The following is a 21,570-nucleotide window of genomic DNA, read 5'->3' as shown; positions in this document are numbered from 1 at the left end:
TAGTTGCCTGGTAACTAGTGTATTTTGGTACTTGATCTGCTTCTAAGAATCATATCATACTGTTATTTGTAGAACTACGTTATTCATATTAACTTAATTTCTTGATTGTTATTTGTGCCAAGTAATTTTTTTGGTTATAAAATTCTGTTATTTAGTTAAATATATGTATTTTTCTCATATATTGTAAGGAATGAAATACATTTTAGTCATTGTCTACTGCTATGCATTTTATTTATTTTTTTTAGCTTTCACCTTTTTTGTTAAGCTGATTTTTTCTTAAAGAACATTAATGATAGTAGCTTAGCACCACTGCTGTAATGTGTTTCTTGTCAAGCACTGTATGTTAGCTTGTTTGCTTCATGTTTTTAATGCCTTGAGCATCTCTTCAGAGAAGAGATGGCCATTTGGAAACAGGCTCAAAGAGATTCAATAACTTGCTCAAGCTATCTCACAGCTAAGGAAGGTATTGAAGGTATTGAAGGGGTAGAGCAAGCTTTCCATTTCAAATCTGACTGTAAAGCCTAGTTCCAGTATACCAGATGATTTCTGTTATTTCTGATAGAATGTTATTTTCCCATTTAATTCTGTTGGATTTTGGAGTTAGTTTAATAGTGAATTGTGTTTGTTGCACTTGGAATCCTTGGACTGAAAGGAACCTGGAATGACTTTCTTGGTAGAGATGATTATATACCTGGTCTAACTTAAGAGGATAATTGTCTATCTTGTTTGTTTAAATGAACATAATAGGACATTATAGATTTTTGCTTTATTTTGAATTTTAAGAGATAATATTGGTTAATACTCCTCTTGAAGTGATGGATGGTGGAATTTAAAGCCTTGTATCCTGATAGGTAAAATAATTTAGTCAGATTGGGCTTTTCCAGTCACTCTATGTTTAATGGGTAATAACAACCTTGTTAATATATTCCGTTACTATCTTGTAATGTAAAATTTACATATTTATTTTATGTGAGATATTAGTTGTAGTAAGTACTTGCCTATTTTATATACTTTATTTATGAAGCATCATGGAATTGGAAAGTCATGTGTTTTAGGCCGTTTACCTTTAGATTGGTGAATGGTCAGTGTTTAAATGAATAGCTCAAATGTTCTAGTCATCCTTGAAACTTCATTTTGGATAAAAATGTTGTCGTGATCTGATTTATGTTTTACTTTTGTTTTGGGATGTCATTATGTCATAGTAGAGATGAGCAGTCTGTTCAGACAGTTCATTTTTATTGGTATTAGATATTTGGGTCAGTTATCTGGCTTCTTAATTTTAAGGTGGACATAAATGGCTTTGAAATGGGGAACTTTTACAAAAGTATCTCCAGATAGTTTGTTACATATGAGCAGAAATTAAACAGTAACTAAAAAATTCTCAAGTAAGTGTATATATTCTTTAACAGTTACTGTAGATCAGTAAAATTGGCCAAGGGTAAGTGCTTTGTCCTAATAGGTGTTTAATTTTACTTGATGGTAAAGAGAATATGAATATTGATGAAGTTCAGAGGAGAGCTGTAAAGGTCATTTATTTTCCAACTTTTAAAACTCATGCAGTTTCTTTTATAGAAAAGGAACTGAGGGCGCCTGGGTGGCTCAGTTGGTTAGGTGTCTCACTATTGATATTGGCTCAGATTATGATCTCGCGGTCGTGAGACCGAGCCCTGCTCTACACTAACAGCTCAGAGCCTGCTTGGATTCTCTCCCTTTTCTCTCTCTGCCCCTCCCCTGCTCGTGCATTTGTGTGTTTGCGCTCTCTCTCTCTCTCTTTCTCTCAAATTAAGATACAATACAATACAATACAATACAATACAATAAAAACATTTTAGAAAAGGAACTATAATTAAATGCAGAGAATTTTAATATGATGGTCTGAACATACAAAGAATTGTGATTTGTCTTTTTATACAAAGAATTGTGATTTCATTGTTGTGTGATTTGATTAAACTTTTTTCACGTAATTGTGTTGTTAAAAAGTTGAATATCCTCTTCTTAAACTCAAGCAAATGAAAACCAGATTTTCTTGAGAGTGAAAAAGATCACTTAGGAATCTCTTTGGCTCTGGGTACATTGGAATACTCACTTATCATTTTTTTTTTTAATACTTTTGGTGATAGCTCATAATTATGTACTTTCATGATGATGTATTTATTTCATTCATTTCTGAAACAAGTATTTATTGAGAGACTTCTGTATACAGAACTTGGTTAGATATTACGCTTAAATGGGTAGGGCAAACCCATCCTTAAGAACATTTGTCTACCAGGGGAGACAAACTTCTAAAGTAATAATTGTAATATGGTACGATAACTGCTAAGATACAGGTATTCATTCAAACAGCCTTTTTTTTTAGTATTTTCTATATTGCCAGACATCATACTAAAAAGGTTATTGTAAATATTCCAAATCTTATACTTAATACTCAGAATTCCTTAGCTGTATTACAGAGTTTTTAAGCTCAATAAATATTTATTGAATGAATAAACAAAAAAATAGCTCAACATTATCAAGCAACTGTCTTAACTATGTTGTTCCAAAAAATCTAAATCAGTATTTACTTTCCCATGACAGTACCCAAGAAAGCTCTGTCTCTTCATAACCAGATCTTTTCACATCATAGGTAATGTTATATATAGACTTGTTCCAGTTTAAACCTGGTATAGGAAAACCTTATACCTGAAATCCTGTGTCAAATTATGGGATGATATCTCTTCTTTTGGAAGAAGGTAAACTAACCAGTGCAGTGAAGTTTTCTTGACAAGCTGTGGGCAGGTGCACAGATCCTCCAGTTCCTCCCATTCACCCCTTTTCTGAGATGATAAATAATTATTGCTGAGGTAGGGTGGAATTGGGGGACTTGGGGTAAGCTGTGGTGATGAAGGCCCTCTTATTCATTATTTTCTTTCACCAACCACTTAGGGTCATTCTTCTTACAGTTGTCATAAACACAAATTAAAAGCTAAAAACTAAGAAAAATAGAAAAGGAACAGGTACTGTAGAAGTTATGGGACTAGTGCCAAAAAACTTGGAGTAATAAGTAAAAAAAAAAAATGAAATAGAAGAGATTTTAGATAAATATGAATTTGACTTTTTTTTTTTTTTTTATTGAGAGAGAGAGAGAATCCCATGAGGAGGGGGAGAGAGAGAGAGAGAGAGAAAGAAAAAGAAGTGGATGGAGCTCACCTGAAGAGGGGCTCGCGCTCGCCTGATGAGGGACTCAAACTCATGAACCATGAAATCATGACCTGAGCCGAAGTCAAATGCTTAACCAACTGAGTCACTCAGGCGCCCTGAATTTGATTTTTCAAAAATCTATGGAAGCCATCAGATTCTTTCATCTTTCTATCACCAGATCTCCCCATATCTTGGTCTTTCCTTTCCTTTCTTCCTGTTCAGATGAAGGAAATGTTTCTCTTTCTGTCATATATATATGTATATATATATACATACACACACACACACACACACACCCTGAATTAAAGCAAACTTTTAAAAGATATTAAATATTTAACACTGTGTCCTTTAAATGGTATGGTTTTATGATCTCTTTATTTTATTTTTTAATTTTATTTTTTTATGATCTCTTTAAAGTACAGAATCATTTTTCATGTAAAAGAAAGCTATCCTCAGATTTAATAGGACTGGTAACAAACAAACAAACAAAAAAATAGTTCCTTAGTTTAGGTCTTCCTAGAACCAATACCTGGATAAGGAAGGACTCAAGTACAGAAGTGATCGTAGGAAAGACTGGTAGGAGAATGGGGAAGTAAGAAAGGAAAGGGATTGGAGTCAGTAAAGGGCATTATCCTAGCAGTTACCACTGTGGGCATCTGGAGCTCACTACCATTGGTGAACTCTTGGGAAACCAAATGGAATATGCCTCAGGGGCGCCTGGGTGGCTCAGTCAGTTAAGCGTCTGGCTCTTAGTTTCAGCTCCGGTCATGATCTCATGGTTGGGGAGTTTGAGCCCCGCATTGGGCTCTGTGCTGACAGCGTGGGGCCTGCTTGGAAGTCTCTCTCTCTCCCTCCCCCCCACCCCCTTTCTGCCCCTCCTCTGCTCTCTCTCAAAAATAAATAAGTAAACTTAAAAAAATACTATGCCTCAGAGTTATTCCAAATCAAGAACAAAGAAGCTGCAGTTGTGTATCCACCACTTTCCTAGCCATCATTGATGTTACCTCTTTGGCATTTCTGGCTTGCCCTGAGTATAAGCTGAGCATGTTTCTGCAGTCCAAAAGCAGCCCTCAGTAAAGTATTCGGTTGTTCCAAATGAGCAGTCATCTTTTGTAGAGATGAATGCTAACAGTATGTGGGCAAGACACCAAAAGCATTGGTTGCAATCAGCAAACATTTATATGGTGTATTATTTACTATGTGCTGGGTGCTATTCTAAATGGTTTACATACATGAATTTATCAGTTTTCACTATTCACCTCTGTCAGGTAGGTACTATTAGTGTTCTTGTTTTACAGATGAGGGAATAGAGCACAGAATGGTTAGGTAACTTGCCCATGGTCACACAGCTATAACATTAGATCTGGTAGTTCTAACTTAGTCTAGTATAGAATCCATGCTCTCAATCCACATAATGTCCTGTTTCTGGAACAATATAGTCTGAAGCAGGATCTTTGGATTCTACTGTTTTTTTCTTTGATGACTGCCTCCTTCTCCCTTCCCCAATCTCTCTTAATGTTCTTTATGTCCTTTCTTGATGAAACTTACTTGTCTCCCCTTTCTAGAACAGTATATATTCCTTCCATTCTTATATTCAAGGCTGTCAATTCAAATAATTCTTGCTAAGGTGATCTTTCTGATGTTGTGATGAAGTTTGAGTTTGCTCAGTATTTGCACTTTAATTTTTTAAAAAGCTAAGTATTTAAGCACTGAAGAAAGACTTGATGCTAGAATGACAGATGACTGAGTTGTTATTTTTGGTTTGGGAGACACCTATTTCTTGGTTGGTTATAAGAAGAGGTCAATAGATGTATGCTTGGGCAAGAAAAGTCTCTCACCTGTCATTTCCTATCTTCTAGTTACCAAATCTCTCTTTTTCTTTTTAAATTATGGAAGTATTATATGCCAGTTGTAAAACATTAGACAATACCTAAGTGTCAAGAGTAAAAGTGGAAGTCCTGTTTCACTGTTTCTTTTCCTTCCTCCTAAGTCTTTCCCAATGCTCTCTCTAGAGGTAACGATAATATGGCTTCACTGTTTTTGCTGATTTAAAAAAGTGCGTATATATACACACACTCCATATATGTGCACATATATACATATGTGTGTGTATATATACGGTGTCTATATGTAATATACATAATGGATAGTCTTTTTTTTTTATGTTTATTCAGTTTTTTTTGAGAGAGAGAGCATGAGTGGGGAAGGGGCAGAAAGAGAGGGAGACACAGAATCTGAAGCAGGCTCCAGGCTGTGAGCTTTCAGCACAGAGCCCGACGCGGGGCTTGAACCCATGAACTGTGAGATCATGACCTGAGCCAAAGTCGGACGCTCAACCGACTGAGCCACCCAGGCACCCCTGGTCTTTTTTCTTTTAAACATTAAGTGGAATGCTGTACATTTTGTTTCTCAACTTTCTCTTTCCCTGCTAACATTACATATATCCTGGACTTTTCTGTGTATCAGCCCATATAGAGCTATCTCATTTTTTTAGAAAGGCTGCATATTATTTCCCAGTATACTATATTTAACTATTTAATTATTTTCCTATTAATTGATATATTTTTTCAAATTTTTCAGTACACTGTGTAATGCTGTCCAAGTTAAAGTATACACATTCTTACAGTATTTGAATAAATTGTTCTTTCCAAATGTAGTTTACTCCCCAACTGTGTATGAGTGCCCATTTTCCCATACTTTTGCTGAAGTAGTTATTTACAGTCTTTCTAATTTTTACTTATATCACTATTGGGTGATTGTCCCAATGTTTAGTGATACTATCTTTCTCTGTAAATTGCCTACTTATATATTTTGTTCATTTGCCTATCATATTATTTCTATTTTTTCCTACTAATTTGTGGGATGACCTCCATTTCTGAAGGACCAAATTAAGATTTTGAATTCTGTCTCTAAAAGTGTTAATGTAAGTATTAGGTGTTTGATAATTTGATTTTTTTATGCCAGTGAGAAAGAAATAAAATAGTTTGAATGTAGTATTTAAAAAGATTTTACAGTAATTCACTTTGAAAAGTAATCATTTTGGAAAGGTATTTCCTAAAATGGTGGTAGCAGTGGTGGTGTTAAATTAGGAACTTTGATAAATCTCTAGTTTATGCTCTGTTTGCTTGAGCTATTTCACATTTTCATGTTTTTCTTTGTCACTAAAAATAATAATTGCCACAATTTCTATTTTAATGTAGACAGCAGTTTTGAATATCATGGATTTCAGGAAGAATGAAGAGAATATAGATGAGTCATGAAAATATTGAGGGGTGTCTGAGTGGCTCAGTCAGTTAAGCATCCGATTTCGGCTCTAGGTCATGGTATCACAGCCCGTGGGTTTGATCCCTGCATCAGGCTCTGTGCTGACAGCTCAGAGCCTGGAACCTACTTTGGATTCTGTGTTTCCTCTTCTGCTTGCGCTGTGTCTCTGTCTCTCTCTCAAAAATAAATAAGCATCAAAAAAAATTTTTTTAAGAAAATATTGGGGCACCTGGGTGGCTCAGTCGGTTAAGCGTCCGACTTCAGCTCAAGTCACCATCTCGTGGTCCGCGGGTTCGAGCCCCACGTCGGGCTCTGGGCTGATGGCTCAGAGCCCGGAGCCTGCTTCCGATTCTGTGTCTCCCTCTCTCTCTGCCCCTCCCCTGTTCATGCTCTGTCTCTCTCTGTCTCAAAAATAAATAAACGTTAAAAAAAATTTAAAAAAAAGAAAATATTGAGAGAGCTTGTCTTAAAACATGTAGGTCAGATATTTTCTTACATAATAGGTAAAAATACCATTTAAAATGATGTAATACTTGAAAACAGTGGCTGTGTTTCAAGGCACTGTCACTGGTATTATGGATACAAAGATAAATAAAACAATCCTTACTGATCATAATATATTGAGAGAGAGAGAAGCAAGATAGATTAAGTTCAAGTTATGTGTCTTTGGGAGGATGCTCAACTGACTGAGCCACCTAGGTGCCCGTCCTTTAATTATTTTAATCAAGAATTCAGTATATCAACTTTCATTTAGATTAAAAATACACCAGAAGGCATAACACTAAAAAGCACCAGCAAAGTAAAATTCTAAAAGATTTTTGTAATGAAACTATTTCCATTTTCCTATCTGGCCCCTAAGCTTCTCTTTATCTTCTACCTTATGAACTTTTACTTTTATTAAATTTACCTTTTTTCTTCTCTTACATGATTTCCTTTGCAGTTTAATAAATCTCTGATTCTAAATTTAATATTTGAACTCTCTGGCCTTTAGATGCTGCTCTGGAAAAACTTCAGTAATGGATCAAAGGAAGAATGAGAGTATTGTTCCTAGTATCACTCAATTAGAAGATTTTCTTACAGAACACAATTCCAATGTTGTTTGGCTCCTTGTTGGTAAGTAGAATATATTTTCTTGTACTTTGTTTTTTATGTACAGATTAACAACTATCACATTTTAAGCAGTAGTTAGCTGAAGTTGAAATGCTTACACTACCATTCGTTTATTTTTTGGAAAAAAGGTTTCAATCTGTATTTCTATGAATATTTGCTCTGGCAAGTGCTCTATAGGGCTCTTTTCTTAGGTTGCCTCCTTTTGTGTGAGTTAGGGGAGGTGGGAGGAGAAGAAAGACATTGCAGTTAGTTTATCTTTCCTGTCGCAAGTCGACTCCTTCACCAAACCCCATCTCAGCGCGCGCGCACACACACACACACACACACACACACACACACACACTTTTTTTTGTTTTATCATGATGAATCCCTATGGTAAATATGTTTTTATAGCAAAATAAGAGTGTATATGCCTAGTTAATCTCATCTCTTTCATTACTCTTTATACTTAACAGTGGGCTCTGCCAGTAAAAAAAAAAAAAAAAAAAAAAAATTGGGGGCTAATACTCCAGCAGTTTTCAAGGTACATAGAAATAATACAAAACAGTGTATAAATAAATGGCAAAGAGAGGGAGGGAAAATGAATGAATGAATGAATATGAATAAGAGGAAGAGAATATTGTGGGCTGTTACTGCTCAGAAAGTTTTTGTGGATTTGAATTTTAGCATAAAAATTAGAAAGGTAGAGGGGAAAATAGAAAGGGTAAGATGGGGTAAGAAGGGAAAAAGAGCGTAATGATGTTTATTGTGTATCTTCTGTGTGTCACATACCACTGGCATTTTGCATATGTTGTCTCAATGCTCGGAGAAGACTTAAGGTAGGTATTATTCTTTTCCTTTTAACATGTTGGAGAATTGAGGCCCATAAGGATTAAATAACTTACACAGGTTACATAGCTCCTTTTTTTCTGAGTGCATGCTTATGTTTCTTTCATGACACCACAGGGCGTCTAAGGAAATGGGTAGAGGTGAAGTGTATATAGAAGGAATTATGATTTAAACTTTGAGTTCTGATTTTTTCTAATTGATAGAAGTGCCCTATTATAAATCATTCATTAAAGCCAAAAAGTAAAATGAAATGCAAAATATTAATATGAAATAGAACTTCATAAAAGCAGCATTGAAAATTACCTTTTAGGTTAATTATGGTAGAATTCTTCCTTATTTCCTATCACTGTCTTCTCTTATTACCTAGAATTTCTCTGACTTTTTTCTGTTGTGTACAACTCCTTTTCTTAAGGAAAAAACAACAGCATCACCCAGAAAGACATTGAGTGACTATTTACTCTTGCTGTTTTACTAAGTGGCCTCATGATATTGAAGGGGTTTGAGAGACATGATAGAGTGAAAAGGCCACAAGTCTCAGGTTGTATAATACTAGAAGCATACTTTCTCAGCAGATACCTCTTGCTTTTCCGAATGACCCACAGTAACCTGCTGTCAACACAGTGATTTACAGTAAAAATTAGCACAAAATGTTTTTAAACTTAAAACATAATGACATATTCAAATCACAATTTTGTATACCTGAAACTAATATTATGTGTCAACTATACTTCAGTAAAAAAACCCAAAACACTTTTTTTTAAATGTTTATTTATTTTTGAGAGAGAGAGAGACAGAGTGTGAGCAGGGGAGGGACAGAGCGAGACAGAGACACAGAATCCAAAGTAGGCTCCAGGCTCCACGCTGTCAGCACACAGCCTGATATGTGGTTTGAACCCATGAACCATGAGATAATGACCTGGGCTGAAGTCGGATGCTTAACCAACTGAGCCACCCAGGTGCCAACCACCCCCCTGCCCCCCCCCCCCAAAACACTTTTTACAAACAAAAATACAATGATATATCATCAAAGTAACTTTTCAAAAGAGTTGTTCTAGAAATAATATTTACGGACAAATCATAGCACTTATTACATCAGAGCTGTTACCATCAATCTAAGCTACCCTGAGAAAATATATTTTGATTCTCTGTGACTGCTTGGTTTTATCCATGTTAAAATAACTTTTTTAAAAAGTTAGGAACTTAATGTGCTGTTGTTAAATGGTGATACATGTTAAATTGCTTTACATTATTTTGTCCTAATTTGGAAAATAGTTAAACTTCTAAAGTGAATAAGTAAAAGGAAAGTTATTATCAAAAACTGCTTTCTCACATTTTAATTTTTGTATATTAATGAACTAGGTTCTTTGTGGGAATATTCTGAATCCTGTAAGTGACTATAAACTTTTCATGAAAAATTGTCAAATTTGAAATACCATTTACTGTAGCATATTCATTGGCATTCTTTAAAAGTAGGTTATTGTCTTATCTATTAGAGCAAAATAGCATAAGGTGGCCTGTTTAATATAGATATGCCTTTATGTAGAGTAAAACTCTCACTTCTTTACCTTTTATTAAAAAGCAGGAACTATTGATTAAAAAAAAAAACACTGCTTTTTCTCTGATTTAAAAAAATCATTGGTTTTCATTCTTTTTAAATAACTGTAGCCTTTAGGACACAGCTTGGGAATGAGCTTTTAGCCTAATAAAGGTGGACATTTTTCAGAATATTTAGAAATAAGGGCTTTCTCTTTCCAGAACATCTTTATATATGTTTAATAACTAAAACAGTACAAAATAGTGAGAAAGAAAACAAAAAAAGGAAGTATTTCTTTAGTTAATCTGATTGGAATATGTGCTTTTCTGGCTAATACGTAAGGAAAAATGAGAAAAGATGGATAAGGTAGAATCAGTATCTGGTGTTAAAAATCCAAGTATTAAATTCTAAGAGGACATATTACTATATAGAAGTAAGTCCTATCATTTCTGAATGTAATGATCTTTTACTAACAAGTTTTTATTAAGATATTAAAGTGATTGTAAAGGAAACTTATAGTGAGATTCTTTTGCATTTTTTTCTCCCAACAGCTACCATTTTGTCCTGTGGATGGATTATTTATCTCACGTATTACAATTCTCGAAATGTTGGTCTTATTTTAACATTGGTTCTTAATAGATTATACAAACATGGGTATATCCATATTGGTAAGTTTGAGTAACACTGAATTTTTTTCTTCTGCATAACCTTGCGATTTATATTATAAATTTATATTTTATAAGTGATCATCAGAAATTACCTTTGTTTTATGAATGTTAACCTAACTGGAATTTCTCTCACACAGCACTCTATGACAGAAGATAAACTATCACTTGGTTAGGTTCTTTATCTCATTCTTGTTTCTTAAAGTGTTTCTATAGTAACTTTTGGATTTTTTTTTTTTTTTGCTTGTAAAAGATACTTATTAAAATAATTGGAAAAATATAGGCACATATAAAATATAGAAATAGAAATTTCTTAGGATACTACTATCCAAAGAAAGTTTCTAATGCTCACTGAAGTTTTTGCCGTTTTATTTATTTTTTTTTCTTTCAGTAACCTCTACTTAAGAAAATCTATAAGTTGGAATCATTTTGTGCATTTCATTTTGTGGTCCACATTATTAACTTAGTAATGACTACTTATAAGTGGGAAGTTTTCAGATTCAAGGGTCTATCAGGAACCAATATGTTTTAGAAAGCCCTCGACCAGTGGGAAAAAGGATTGAGAGGTCACTGACTAGAACCATCCTAACTTTCCTTAGAGTACTTCTTAGTGGTTGATATAAATAACATTTCCCTCAAACATAAGTTATCTTCCACTAATTTGAGACAGTGACTGGTTCCTGGAATCAAAGAAATTAATGGAGAAAGATGGTGAATTATCACTGCTTTGGGATTTATTTAATAGTTGTGCATAATTAAGGAATTATTCATATAGAGCAACTATTTAATGTCTTCATATGTGTATTTAGCAGTTTCAGTTCATAGTGATGGTACTTATTGTACTTTTTGTTATATTTGAGGAGAGAGGGATAGAAAATTAGTAAGGCTGTAAGGACATCAGGAGGGAGCCAGGAGAGAACATTTAATTATTGAATAAATTGAATGCTAAGATTATTTTAAGCTTCAAGTACTCTACTCTGTATCAAAACAATTCCATTAATCGCTGTTGTTGTTGTTGTTTTTCCTACAACAGGCTCCTTCTCTTTCTCTGTTCTTTCTGGAAAAGTCATGGTTCGTGAAATCTATTATATTACAGAAGACATGTCTATTAGGTAAAAAACAAAAAAAAACAAAAAAAACTCATCTTAAACTTGAAATATTGTAAATTTTTTTCTGATTATATTTAATATGACTTCTTCAGATAAAACCATAAATCAAAAATAATTTTTTCAGAGAAAGACAGATACCATATGTTTTCATTCTTATGTGGATCCTGAGAAACTTAACAGAAACCCATGGGGGAGGGGAAGGGGAAAAAAAAAGAAAAAAAAGAGGTTAGAGTGGGAGAGAGAGCCAAAGCATAAGAGACACTTAAAAACTGAAAACAAACTGAGGGTTGATGGGGGGTGGGGGGGGGGGAGGGTAGGTGATGGGCATTGAAGAGGGCATCTTTTGGGATGAGCACTGGGTGTTGTATGGAAACTAATTTGACAATAAATTTCATATAATAAAAAAATAAAATTAAAAAAAAAGAAGAAAAATAATTTTTTCAGTAAATCATATCTGGTGAATTGATGTTTAAAAATATTTTTATCAGATTAATTAGCTAAGGTTCAGACTGGCAAAAAGTTTATCAAAAGGCAGCTTGTAGGAATGAATAATCTCATTTCATTCCTATTATGAATACTTGAGCCATTAAATTACCTTACCATTTTTCTTGGAGAATTCATGGTGGTCATTTGTTACATAAAACAAGGATCAGGGATGCTGATAATATTTTTAAGGTATTATAGGTAATACATTTTAAGAATTGTTTAGTGTCTGTTAGCTATTCTAATTTTATTTATTTATTTTTTGTTTTGAGAGAGAGCAGGGGAGGCGCAGAGGGAGAAGGAGGGAGAGAATCTTAAGCAGACTCCATGCTCAGAATGGAGCCCAATGTGGGACTTGATCTCATGACCCTGAGATCATGACCTGGGCCGAAATCAAGAATTGGATGCTTAACCAACTGAGCCACCTAGGTGCCCCTCTAAATTTACTTTAAGAAGGATACACAAATCTGAATATAATAAAAAATGATAAATAATATATTAAATACATTCTTCTGTAGGCCTTAAAAGAAAAGCTTACTCTATTTTTGTGATTTCCTAACATTTGATTTCTTAACTTAGATAGAACTTGAAAGTTTTGAATTAGTTGAGAGGTGCTAGGGTTTGTCAACCCTCACACCTCACTTAAAATAGTAGAGACAATTTCTTTGTGACTCTAACATTATTTTTTAAAGAAAAGTAAAAAGGTGAGAGTCTATAATTATGTTCATCATTTTGGGGCATGAGGTGCTTTATAATTGTAGAGGTGAACGAGTATCTTGAAAAGCTTCTATTAACATTTTAGTGTTCCCCATTCAAGATTTGGCCTTTTATTTATATAGTTTTTACACCATTAAAAAAATATCATTTATAGAAGAAAAAAACTTTTTCTGTTAGCACATCATTTTCCTGTTACATGTGATATGGTATTAAATGTTACCTAAATAGAGTAATTTAGACTATGCAAATTCTCTTTCCTTATTTTTAACTGGGATATTATGAAACATTTATGTATACCAGAGATCCATTGAGAACTTTCTGCATTTTCATATTCATTACCAATTGCTTGCCTTTTATAACAACTAATTAAATGAATTAAGTAAATTGTTACTGAAGTTTTTATTTTGTAATTTATCTTGCATAGAATTCAAGATGGATTTATAATTTTTCGGTGGTGGAAAATGTATAATCCAAAGCAGAAGCAACATGGTGAGTCTTCATGTTTTTATGTATTTGAAATCTTTAATTATATGATGAGTGTTTTTACTTATGGACATTGAAATATTTCACATTTTATAATAGATAAAAATATTTTTAAAATTTTGGCATTTAAAAACTCTCATTTTCTCACCAGTTGTCTGGAGATCTTTCAGCAGCTTTCCTCTTGCCTGGTTATATTTAGTTACTTTAGCATATTATTTATTCAGGGTTATCCTCAGTATGACCCTTACCCCTATGCATAGCTTTACCTCCTATTACATCTGTGGATCTAACCCATACTATGGTTAAAATGGACTTCCTAGTACTCTTTAATCCTTCTACTAAATCACTTTTCCTACTTTTCAGCTTCTGTGACTTTATTCATACTCCTGCCTTACACTGTTACTAATTTTCATTTATCTACTATGCTAAGGGTGAAGAGAAAAGAGGACATGAAAGCTCTAGACTATCTTCTGGTTCTGCTTTAATCATCAAAATTTTATCATCTCAGAGTTTTCTCCCTAGGTCTTCATTTCACAACTCTATAAGTGCTCCTGTGCCCCTAACCTTCCTACTTGATGTTAACCATGCCAGTAGCTTCAAGGAATGTAGACCTTGACTTTACTCCCTAGAATAGTGGTTCCTACACTTTTCGATCTCAGGAACTATATGTACATTCTTCTATATTACTGAGGAACCCAAAGAGCTTTTATTTTTGTAATTTATATAGATACATATTGCATTCAAAATTACACCTGATAATTATAGAAACATTTTTGATTTCATTAAAAATTAAGAAACAAAACAGATGAACACAGGGGAAGGGAAGTTTCAAATAAGATAAAAACAGAGAGGGAGGCAAACCATAAGAGACTCTTAAATACAGAGAACAAATTGAGGGTTGCTGGAGGGGTGGTGGGTGGGGGATGAGCTAAATGAGTGATGGGCATTAAGGAGGATGCTTGTTGGGATGAGCGCTGGGCGTTCTATGTAAGTGATGAATCACTGAGTTCTACTGAAACCAATACTATACTATATGTTAACTTGAATTTAAAAAAAGTCATAAAGTTCCTTTTGGCACCATCCTCAAAAAATATAATAAACCCTGTACCTACTAAAATAAACAACATACTTTATGAAAAATAACTTTTCCAAAGCAAAAAAAAAAAAAAAAAAAAAAAAAAACCCCAAAAACAAAAAATAATGAGAAGAGTGGTATTGTTTTATATTTTGCAAATCACTTTAATGTCTAGCTTAATAGATAATTGGATTCTCATCTGTTTTTATATTCAGTCTGTTGAAGTACCATGTATAATACAGCCTTTAAAAATAACTCCACTGTCCGTTCATGGGAGAGTAATTGAGAAAAAGTTAAACATCTTGTATAATACTATTAAAATAGTTTTGACCTTACGGTCCCTGGAATAGATCTTGGGATCCCTGCAGATGTCTGCAGACCATACTCTGATAACTACTGTTTTAGAAGATTTTAGGTGGGGACTTGGAGAATAGTGTCAGAAGATGATGACACTCCTGCACCTTTTCTTATCTGTTAGCACATTCGGTGTTTCTGGCACCCCACATTGCAATTCTGAAATGGTGGTTAGGTTCTACAGAACTTTGGAACTTCCCAATTAATTTTTTCCTTTTTCTGGTGGGTTCACTTTAGGAACCTTGCTATTATTTATAATTTTATTTCTATGGGAAATTAAAGTTCCAAAAGTTTTTAAACTTAGCACAGGATTGAGGTAGCCTAAATTACTTTTGAATTCATTGTTACTTCACTTTTAGTCTTTTTTTTTTTTTTTTTTTTTTTTTTTACTGTCATTCACTTGCTCCCACAAGCTTTTCCCCCTTCAACATAATATATCATGTACCTTGAAATGACTGGCATAAATTGATAAGAATTTGGTATGTATAGAATTAATGAAATAGAATGACTAGAAAAAATAATGGGCAGATTTCGTGTCTGGAAAAAGTTTTCTAAAAATTAGAATTGTTTGTTGGATAATTTTGAGCAGAGATTGAGTGACTTCAATTTTTTTCAGTGTTTTAAAGATGTTCTTATGAACCAATGAAATTATAGGTATATGAGTTCAGTAGGCCCATTTGAAAAAAACCTCTCCCACTACCCCATGCTTTTTACCCCAGGATTCTAAGGAACACAATTAGGGAACAACTGATTTTCTCAAAATCCTTTATCAATTTGGAAGCAACTAATGTTCTCAACAATCCACATTTTGCAAATGGAAAAACAGAAATTCCTGTGATTAATAACTGATAAAACCAGAATGAAAACTGAAGTCTGCTGACTTCTAGTCTAGTGCTCCTTATATTATAAAACAGGCTTGTCAAATATGGCCCAAGTAGGTTCTTGGAAATTCTTATATATAAACACTGATAGCAGCTTATGAGAGGAATGAATATGATAATTTGCAGTATCCAGAGGCAACTGCAAGTCTTAAAGCTAAGCCTAATGAGATTGCCTACTTTAGAATTTTCGTAGACATGCAAAATACTATCTTAAATTGTTAATAGCTTTTTTTTGAAGAAAATAATTGCTTAATTTTGTCATGAAATATTTCATGTCCTTAAAGTAGATTGCTTTACATCAAAATACATGGATGTGGTCAAGAGTAGCTGACCCAAGTCCTTCATGAAAAGAGGTAGCTTTTAATAAAAATCTTTACCTTATTTAACAGATATTGTGTATTCATTTTACTGATCCTTGTGTTAAGCTGAAAGGGGGGATTTAAAAAGGTGGAGTTGGGTGTTACTCAAATCTATTTCAAGATATACATGCATATAAGTAATTATCATTAAAGGAGAGAGGGAACAGTGAATGTGTGTTGAGGAAAAATACCGTCCTCAAAGTTATCATTTTTAGTATGGCCCACCTGATGTGGTCCCAGCAGGGTCATGGTGTGATGACGATTAAAGTTATGCCCATATGTTAGGAGACAGAATGTTGTGAAAGTCCTATCTCTTAAGTAGCATGCATGATGACAGTGGGTAGGATTATGTCAAGCAGAGGTGGAATAGAAGAGAGTGTACCTCAGGCGAAACAACTGGTTTAATCAATGGTGTTGAGGTTGGAAAACAGGGGTGTGTTTAGAAATTAGAAAGTAACTTGGGGCGCCTGGGTGGCGCAGTCGGTTGGGCGTCCGACTTCAGCCAGGTCACGATCTCGCGGTCCGTGAATTCGAGCCCCGCGTCGGGCTCTGGGCTGATGGCTCAGAGCCTGGAGCCTGTTCCCGATTCTGTGTCTCCCTCTCTGTCTGCCCCTCCCCCGTTCATGCTCTGTCTCTCTCTGTCCCAAAAATAAATAAACGTTCAAAAAAAAGAAAATTAAAAAAAAAAAAAAAAAGAAATTAGAAAGTAACTCAATTTGGTGGTAAATATAAGATACAGGAGTAATAGGGGATGAAACTGTATTGTGAAGGATATTGAACACCTGGGAGTCTCTGCTATTTAAGATTTTTGAGAAAGGGAGTGATATGAACTTACCTCATTTCAAAGGATATAGCAAAATGTAATTACTACTTCTGATGAATACATCCCAGATTAATATAAATAGCTCATACAGTAGCCCTTCCTAGACTGGCTCTCCTATGCTGTTTTTTGTGTCTTGGATTCTTTTTGTCTTAATGTTAACATATTTCTGTGTCTCAGTTTTCTCTGTAATTGTCCTTGATAAAGAATAGAAATAAAATTTTTGGATATTTTATATCTTAATATATAAGAATATCTAAATTGAGGCACCTGGGTGGCTTGGTCATTTGAGCATCCAGCTTTGGCTCAGGTCATGATCTCACGGTTCATGGGTTCGAGCCCCATATTGGCCTCTGTGCTGGCAGCTCAGAGCCTGGAGCCTGCTTCAGATTCTGTGTCTCTGAAGATTCTATGTCCCATTCTCTCTGCCCCTCCTCCGCTTGTGCTCTGTTTCTCAAAAATGAATAAATATTAAAAAAGTTAAAGAATATCTAAATTATTTTTTCTTATTTTTGGTGTGCTAGTGCTTGCAATAGAAAAGATAACACACCTCATCTTATAGTGATGTTAAAAGTTGGTAGACTTTATTAGTTATCACATTTGAAATTCTAATTATTTGCTCATAGTTTTTCCTATATTTTAACATTTCTTTCTTTCTTTCTTTCTTTCTTTCTTTCTTTCTTTCTTTCTTTCTTTGTAAATTTATTTATTGTTTAATTGACATCCAAGTTAGCATACAGTGCAACAATGATTTCAGGAGTAGACTCCTTAATGCCCCTTACCCGTTTAGCCCATCCCCCCCTCCCACAACCCTTCCAGCAACCCTCTATTCTCTATATTTAAGAGTCTCTTATGTTTTGTCCCCCTCCCTGTTTTTGTATTCTTTTTGCTTCCCTTCCCTTATGTTCATCTGTTTAGTATCTTAAATTCCTCATATGAGTGGAGTCATATATTTTTGTCCTTCTCTGACTAATTTCACTCAGCATAATACCCTCCAGTTCCATCCACGTAGTTGCAAATGGCAAGATTTCATTCTTTTTGATTGCCGAGTAAGATTCCATTGTATGTATATACCACATCTTTATCCATTCATGTGTCGATGGACATTTGGACTATTCATACTTCGGCTAGTGTTGATAGTGCTGCTATAAACGTTGAGGTGCATGTGCCCCTTCGAAACAGCACATCTGTATCCTTTGGGTAAATACCTATAGTGCAATTGCTGGGTTGTAGGGTAGTTCTATTTTTAATTTTTTGAGGAACCTCCATACTGTTTTCCAGAGTGGGTACACCAGTTTGCATTTCCACCAGCAGTGCAAAAGGGATTGTCTTGTCCGTATCCTCACTAACATCTGTTGCTGCGGAAGTTGTTAATGTTAGCCATTTTGACAGGTGTGAGGTGGTATCCCATTGTGGTTTTTCTTTGTATTTCCCTGATGATGAGTGATGTTGAGCATTTTTTCATGTGTCTGTTCACCATCTGGATGTCTTCTTTGGAGAAATGTCTATTCATGTCTTTTGCCCATTTCTTCACTGGATTATTTGTTTTTTTGGGTGTCGAGTTTTGTAAGTTCTTTATAGATTTTGGATACTAGCCCTTTATCTGATATGTCGTTTGCAAATATCTTCTCCCATTTCATCAGTTGCCTTTTAGTTTTGCTGATTGTTTCCTTTGCTGTACAGAAGCTTTTTATTTTGATGAGGTCCCAGTAGTTCATTTTTGCTTTTGTTTCAACACAGAGACATGCTGAGTAAGAAGATGCTGTGGCTGAGGTCAAAGAGGTTTTTGTCTGCTTCCTCCTCTAGGATTTTGATGGCTTCCTGTCGTACATTTACATCTTCCATCCATTTTGAGTATATTTTTGTGTATGGTGCAAGAAAGTGGTCCAGGTGCATTTTTCTGCATGTTCCTGTCCAGTTTCCCCAGCACCATTTGCTGAAGAGACTGTCTTTATTCCATTGGACATTCTTTCCTGCTTTGTCAAAGATTAGTTGGCCATATGTTTGTGAGTCCATTTCTGGCTTCTGTATTGTGTTCCATTGATCTGAGTGTCTGTTTATGTGCCAGTACCATACTATCGTGTTGATTACAGCTTTGTAATACATCTTGAAGTCCGGGATTGTGATGCCTCCAGGTTTGATTTTGATTTTGAAAATTGCTGTGGCTATTTGAGGTCTTTTCTGGTTCTATACAAATCTTAGGATTGTTTGTTCTAGCTCTGTAAAGAATGCTGGTGTTATTTGGATAGTGATTGCTCTACATTTTAACATTTAAATCTATGTGTTGTTCATCAGGAGGAGCACAGCTTTGGTGAGGGTCGAAGAAGTTTCTCCTCCAAGTGCTTTTAAAAGAAATTCTCTGTTACAGAGGATGATATTCTCAAGATGCTCATAGTCACACGTTTCAAAAGTAAAGTTATAAGGGGCACCTGGGTGGCTCAGTTGGTTAAGCTTCCAACTCTTGGTTTTGGCTCAGATCGTCATCTTGCATTTGTGAGTTCAAGCCCCACATCAGGCTCTGTGCTGATAGTGCAGAGCCTGCTTGGGATTCTCTCTCTCTCCCTCTCTATCTCTCTCTTTCTCTCTGTCTCTACGTCTTCCCCACTCATGCTTGCTCTCTCAAAATAAATAAAACTTAAAAAAAATTAAGACACAATGCCAAATAGCAACGTAGGAATAAGCGGTTTGGTCTAGGTATGTTATTAATCTAGCATGATTCAGAGATAGAATTTAGAATATAGTATGTAGAGGATTGAATAGATTGCAAACTAAGCTTTTGATAAAAAGTTGGGAAGTATTATGGAATTTATTAAAATGGTGGATTATGTTCACTAATGAGACCTTAATTCTAGATATTATTTCCTACTGGTTAAAGACAGATCCATGTACTTTGACAGTTAAGCAAGCAGGAAGTAGAGATAGTTGACATTTCTTGGTGAAAAATTTGAAAGTCTAATTGGAGTGTGTACCTGAATAGATAATTGCCACTAGCCTTCCAAGGAGATAGGCTAAGGTCTGTCTGTGGGTAAGGCTAAGATTTTCATGAGGAAGTTTTAGAACTGTTTTATTAGGAGAAAAGAGGAGTGTTCAAGTATAGAAATTCTGTGTCATTGATCTTGGCTGGGATAATTTAATCCAGGAGCAGATTTAAAGTTGTCAGTTGTTCAGTTTAATCTTTTTTTTTAAAAAAGGAAAAGCAGATCTGATTTGTTTACCATAGCTTTTGTTGTAAAATATTTCCTAGGTCATGAAATTAGTGATTTGGTTGTTGGCCAAAGACCAATTGATGAGGATATCCATCAAAAACCTTTATTTTGGTTTTTAGGATAGTTGATTTCAAGCCATTCTTTTGGAAAATAAGCAGGATCCATTGCTTCTTGATATGTGATGATACAGTGTTTAAATCAATACCGATCTGAATAATGAGGGATATATCTTTCTTATCCAGAGAAGTTCTTACATTGCTAAGAAGTGAAAGGATGACGGTAAAGTATGTCCCTTTCTGTCATTGTGTCACTTAGAAGTTTTAGCTTAATACACTCGAGTATTCTAAATTTGTAGCATCTAAATCTTATTTGTTTGTTAAATAAAGGAAATAGAAACCCCTGAACAATTTTTAAAAGGCCAGTAGACTATTTTATCTTTGTACTAAGTATTGATTCAAAGTATTACAAGGCCTTGGCAGCACTTCACACTATAGCTTTTTACTACAAATAGCATGTGTCCCAATTACATAATTAAATAAGTGCCTTTTTCCTAATTTCCCTTTGGAAAACAAGAAGACTCAATTAACTGTTTGCTCAGGAGACTTAAGCAGTTTCCCAACATTCATTTACCCCTTTTCTCCATAAATTAACTGCTTATTAAATGAAGAGCCTTTTATATTTATAGTTTACATCTATCTAATTGAGTATTTTATTAACATATACTTTCAGGGAGTCCACTATGTAAATATTAGATGATAAGGAGTGTGAGAAAAAGATCTCTGCCTTCAAGGATAGAGCAATGTTAATATAGAGATGAGATTTAAAAAGTCAACTGGTTATACCTTTCTTAAATTATATATAAATTACATTTTTTGCTTTGACTTTCAGCGTCATCAGAATAAATGAAACTTAAAATCTGCTTTTAAGATTCCCAGGAGAGATAAATATCATTCAGAGATCTAGTGTTACCAGAATTTAACCGTTTTAAATACTGCATTTAAGGTTTGACTGTTGATCAATTTTTCATAAAATTACAAAGAAATAACTGGATTCTTGACACATTTTTGTTTTCAGGGATTAATAACATTTTTTTGAAACCATCATTACATTTATTAATATAATTGATAAGTAATTTTATTTTGTGATGAAGACCCAGTATTTAGAATCTCGGGTTCTTCTACTACTTTCTAGTCTTGCAGTCTTGGGCTCTGACTACCAGGGTTGCTGTGAGGATTAAATGAGATTGGGTGAGTAGAGTGCCTAGAACAGTGGCTGGGACAGAGCATGTCTTCAATAGAGGTGAGCTGCTTTTATTATTATGAACATTGTATTACATGATGAAATGGAAGATTATTTAAAAAAAGAATTCAGTATAAATTGAAAGTTTAAAAAACCCATTATGTCTGTTTAATGATTTAACTAATTTATTGAGCACCTCTTATGTATCAGACATTATTTTAGGCACCAGGGATGTAATAGTGAACACAATAGGAAAAATGCTTCTC

General features: G+C 34.4%; 1 protein-coding gene across 13 annotated transcripts in view; it reads left to right on the top strand.

Annotated features, from left to right (window-relative positions):
• Positions 1–21,570, top strand: part of KIAA1109 (KIAA1109 ortholog) — a 219,284-nt gene that overhangs the window by 6,834 nt on the left and 190,880 nt on the right. For all 13 annotated transcript variants that reach the window (XM_043569106.1, XM_043569090.1, XM_043569164.1 and 10 more), the window contains 4 exons: positions 7,433–7,554; positions 10,465–10,581; positions 11,612–11,690; positions 13,312–13,376. In XM_043569106.1, coding sequence (XP_043425041.1) covers positions 7,458–7,554; positions 10,465–10,581; positions 11,612–11,690; positions 13,312–13,376 — 358 coding nt within the window. In that variant the 5' untranslated portion in view covers positions 7,433–7,457. The remainder of the gene's footprint in view (positions 1–7,432; positions 7,555–10,464; positions 10,582–11,611; positions 11,691–13,311; positions 13,377–21,570) is intronic.

This window comes from Prionailurus bengalensis, chromosome B1 (assembly GCF_016509475.1).
Source record: "Prionailurus bengalensis isolate Pbe53 chromosome B1, Fcat_Pben_1.1_paternal_pri, whole genome shotgun sequence".
Lineage (NCBI taxonomy): Eukaryota > Metazoa > Chordata > Mammalia > Carnivora > Felidae > Prionailurus > Prionailurus bengalensis.
Note: the sequence above shows the minus strand (reverse complement) of the source record. Positions and strands in the feature narration are given on the sequence as shown.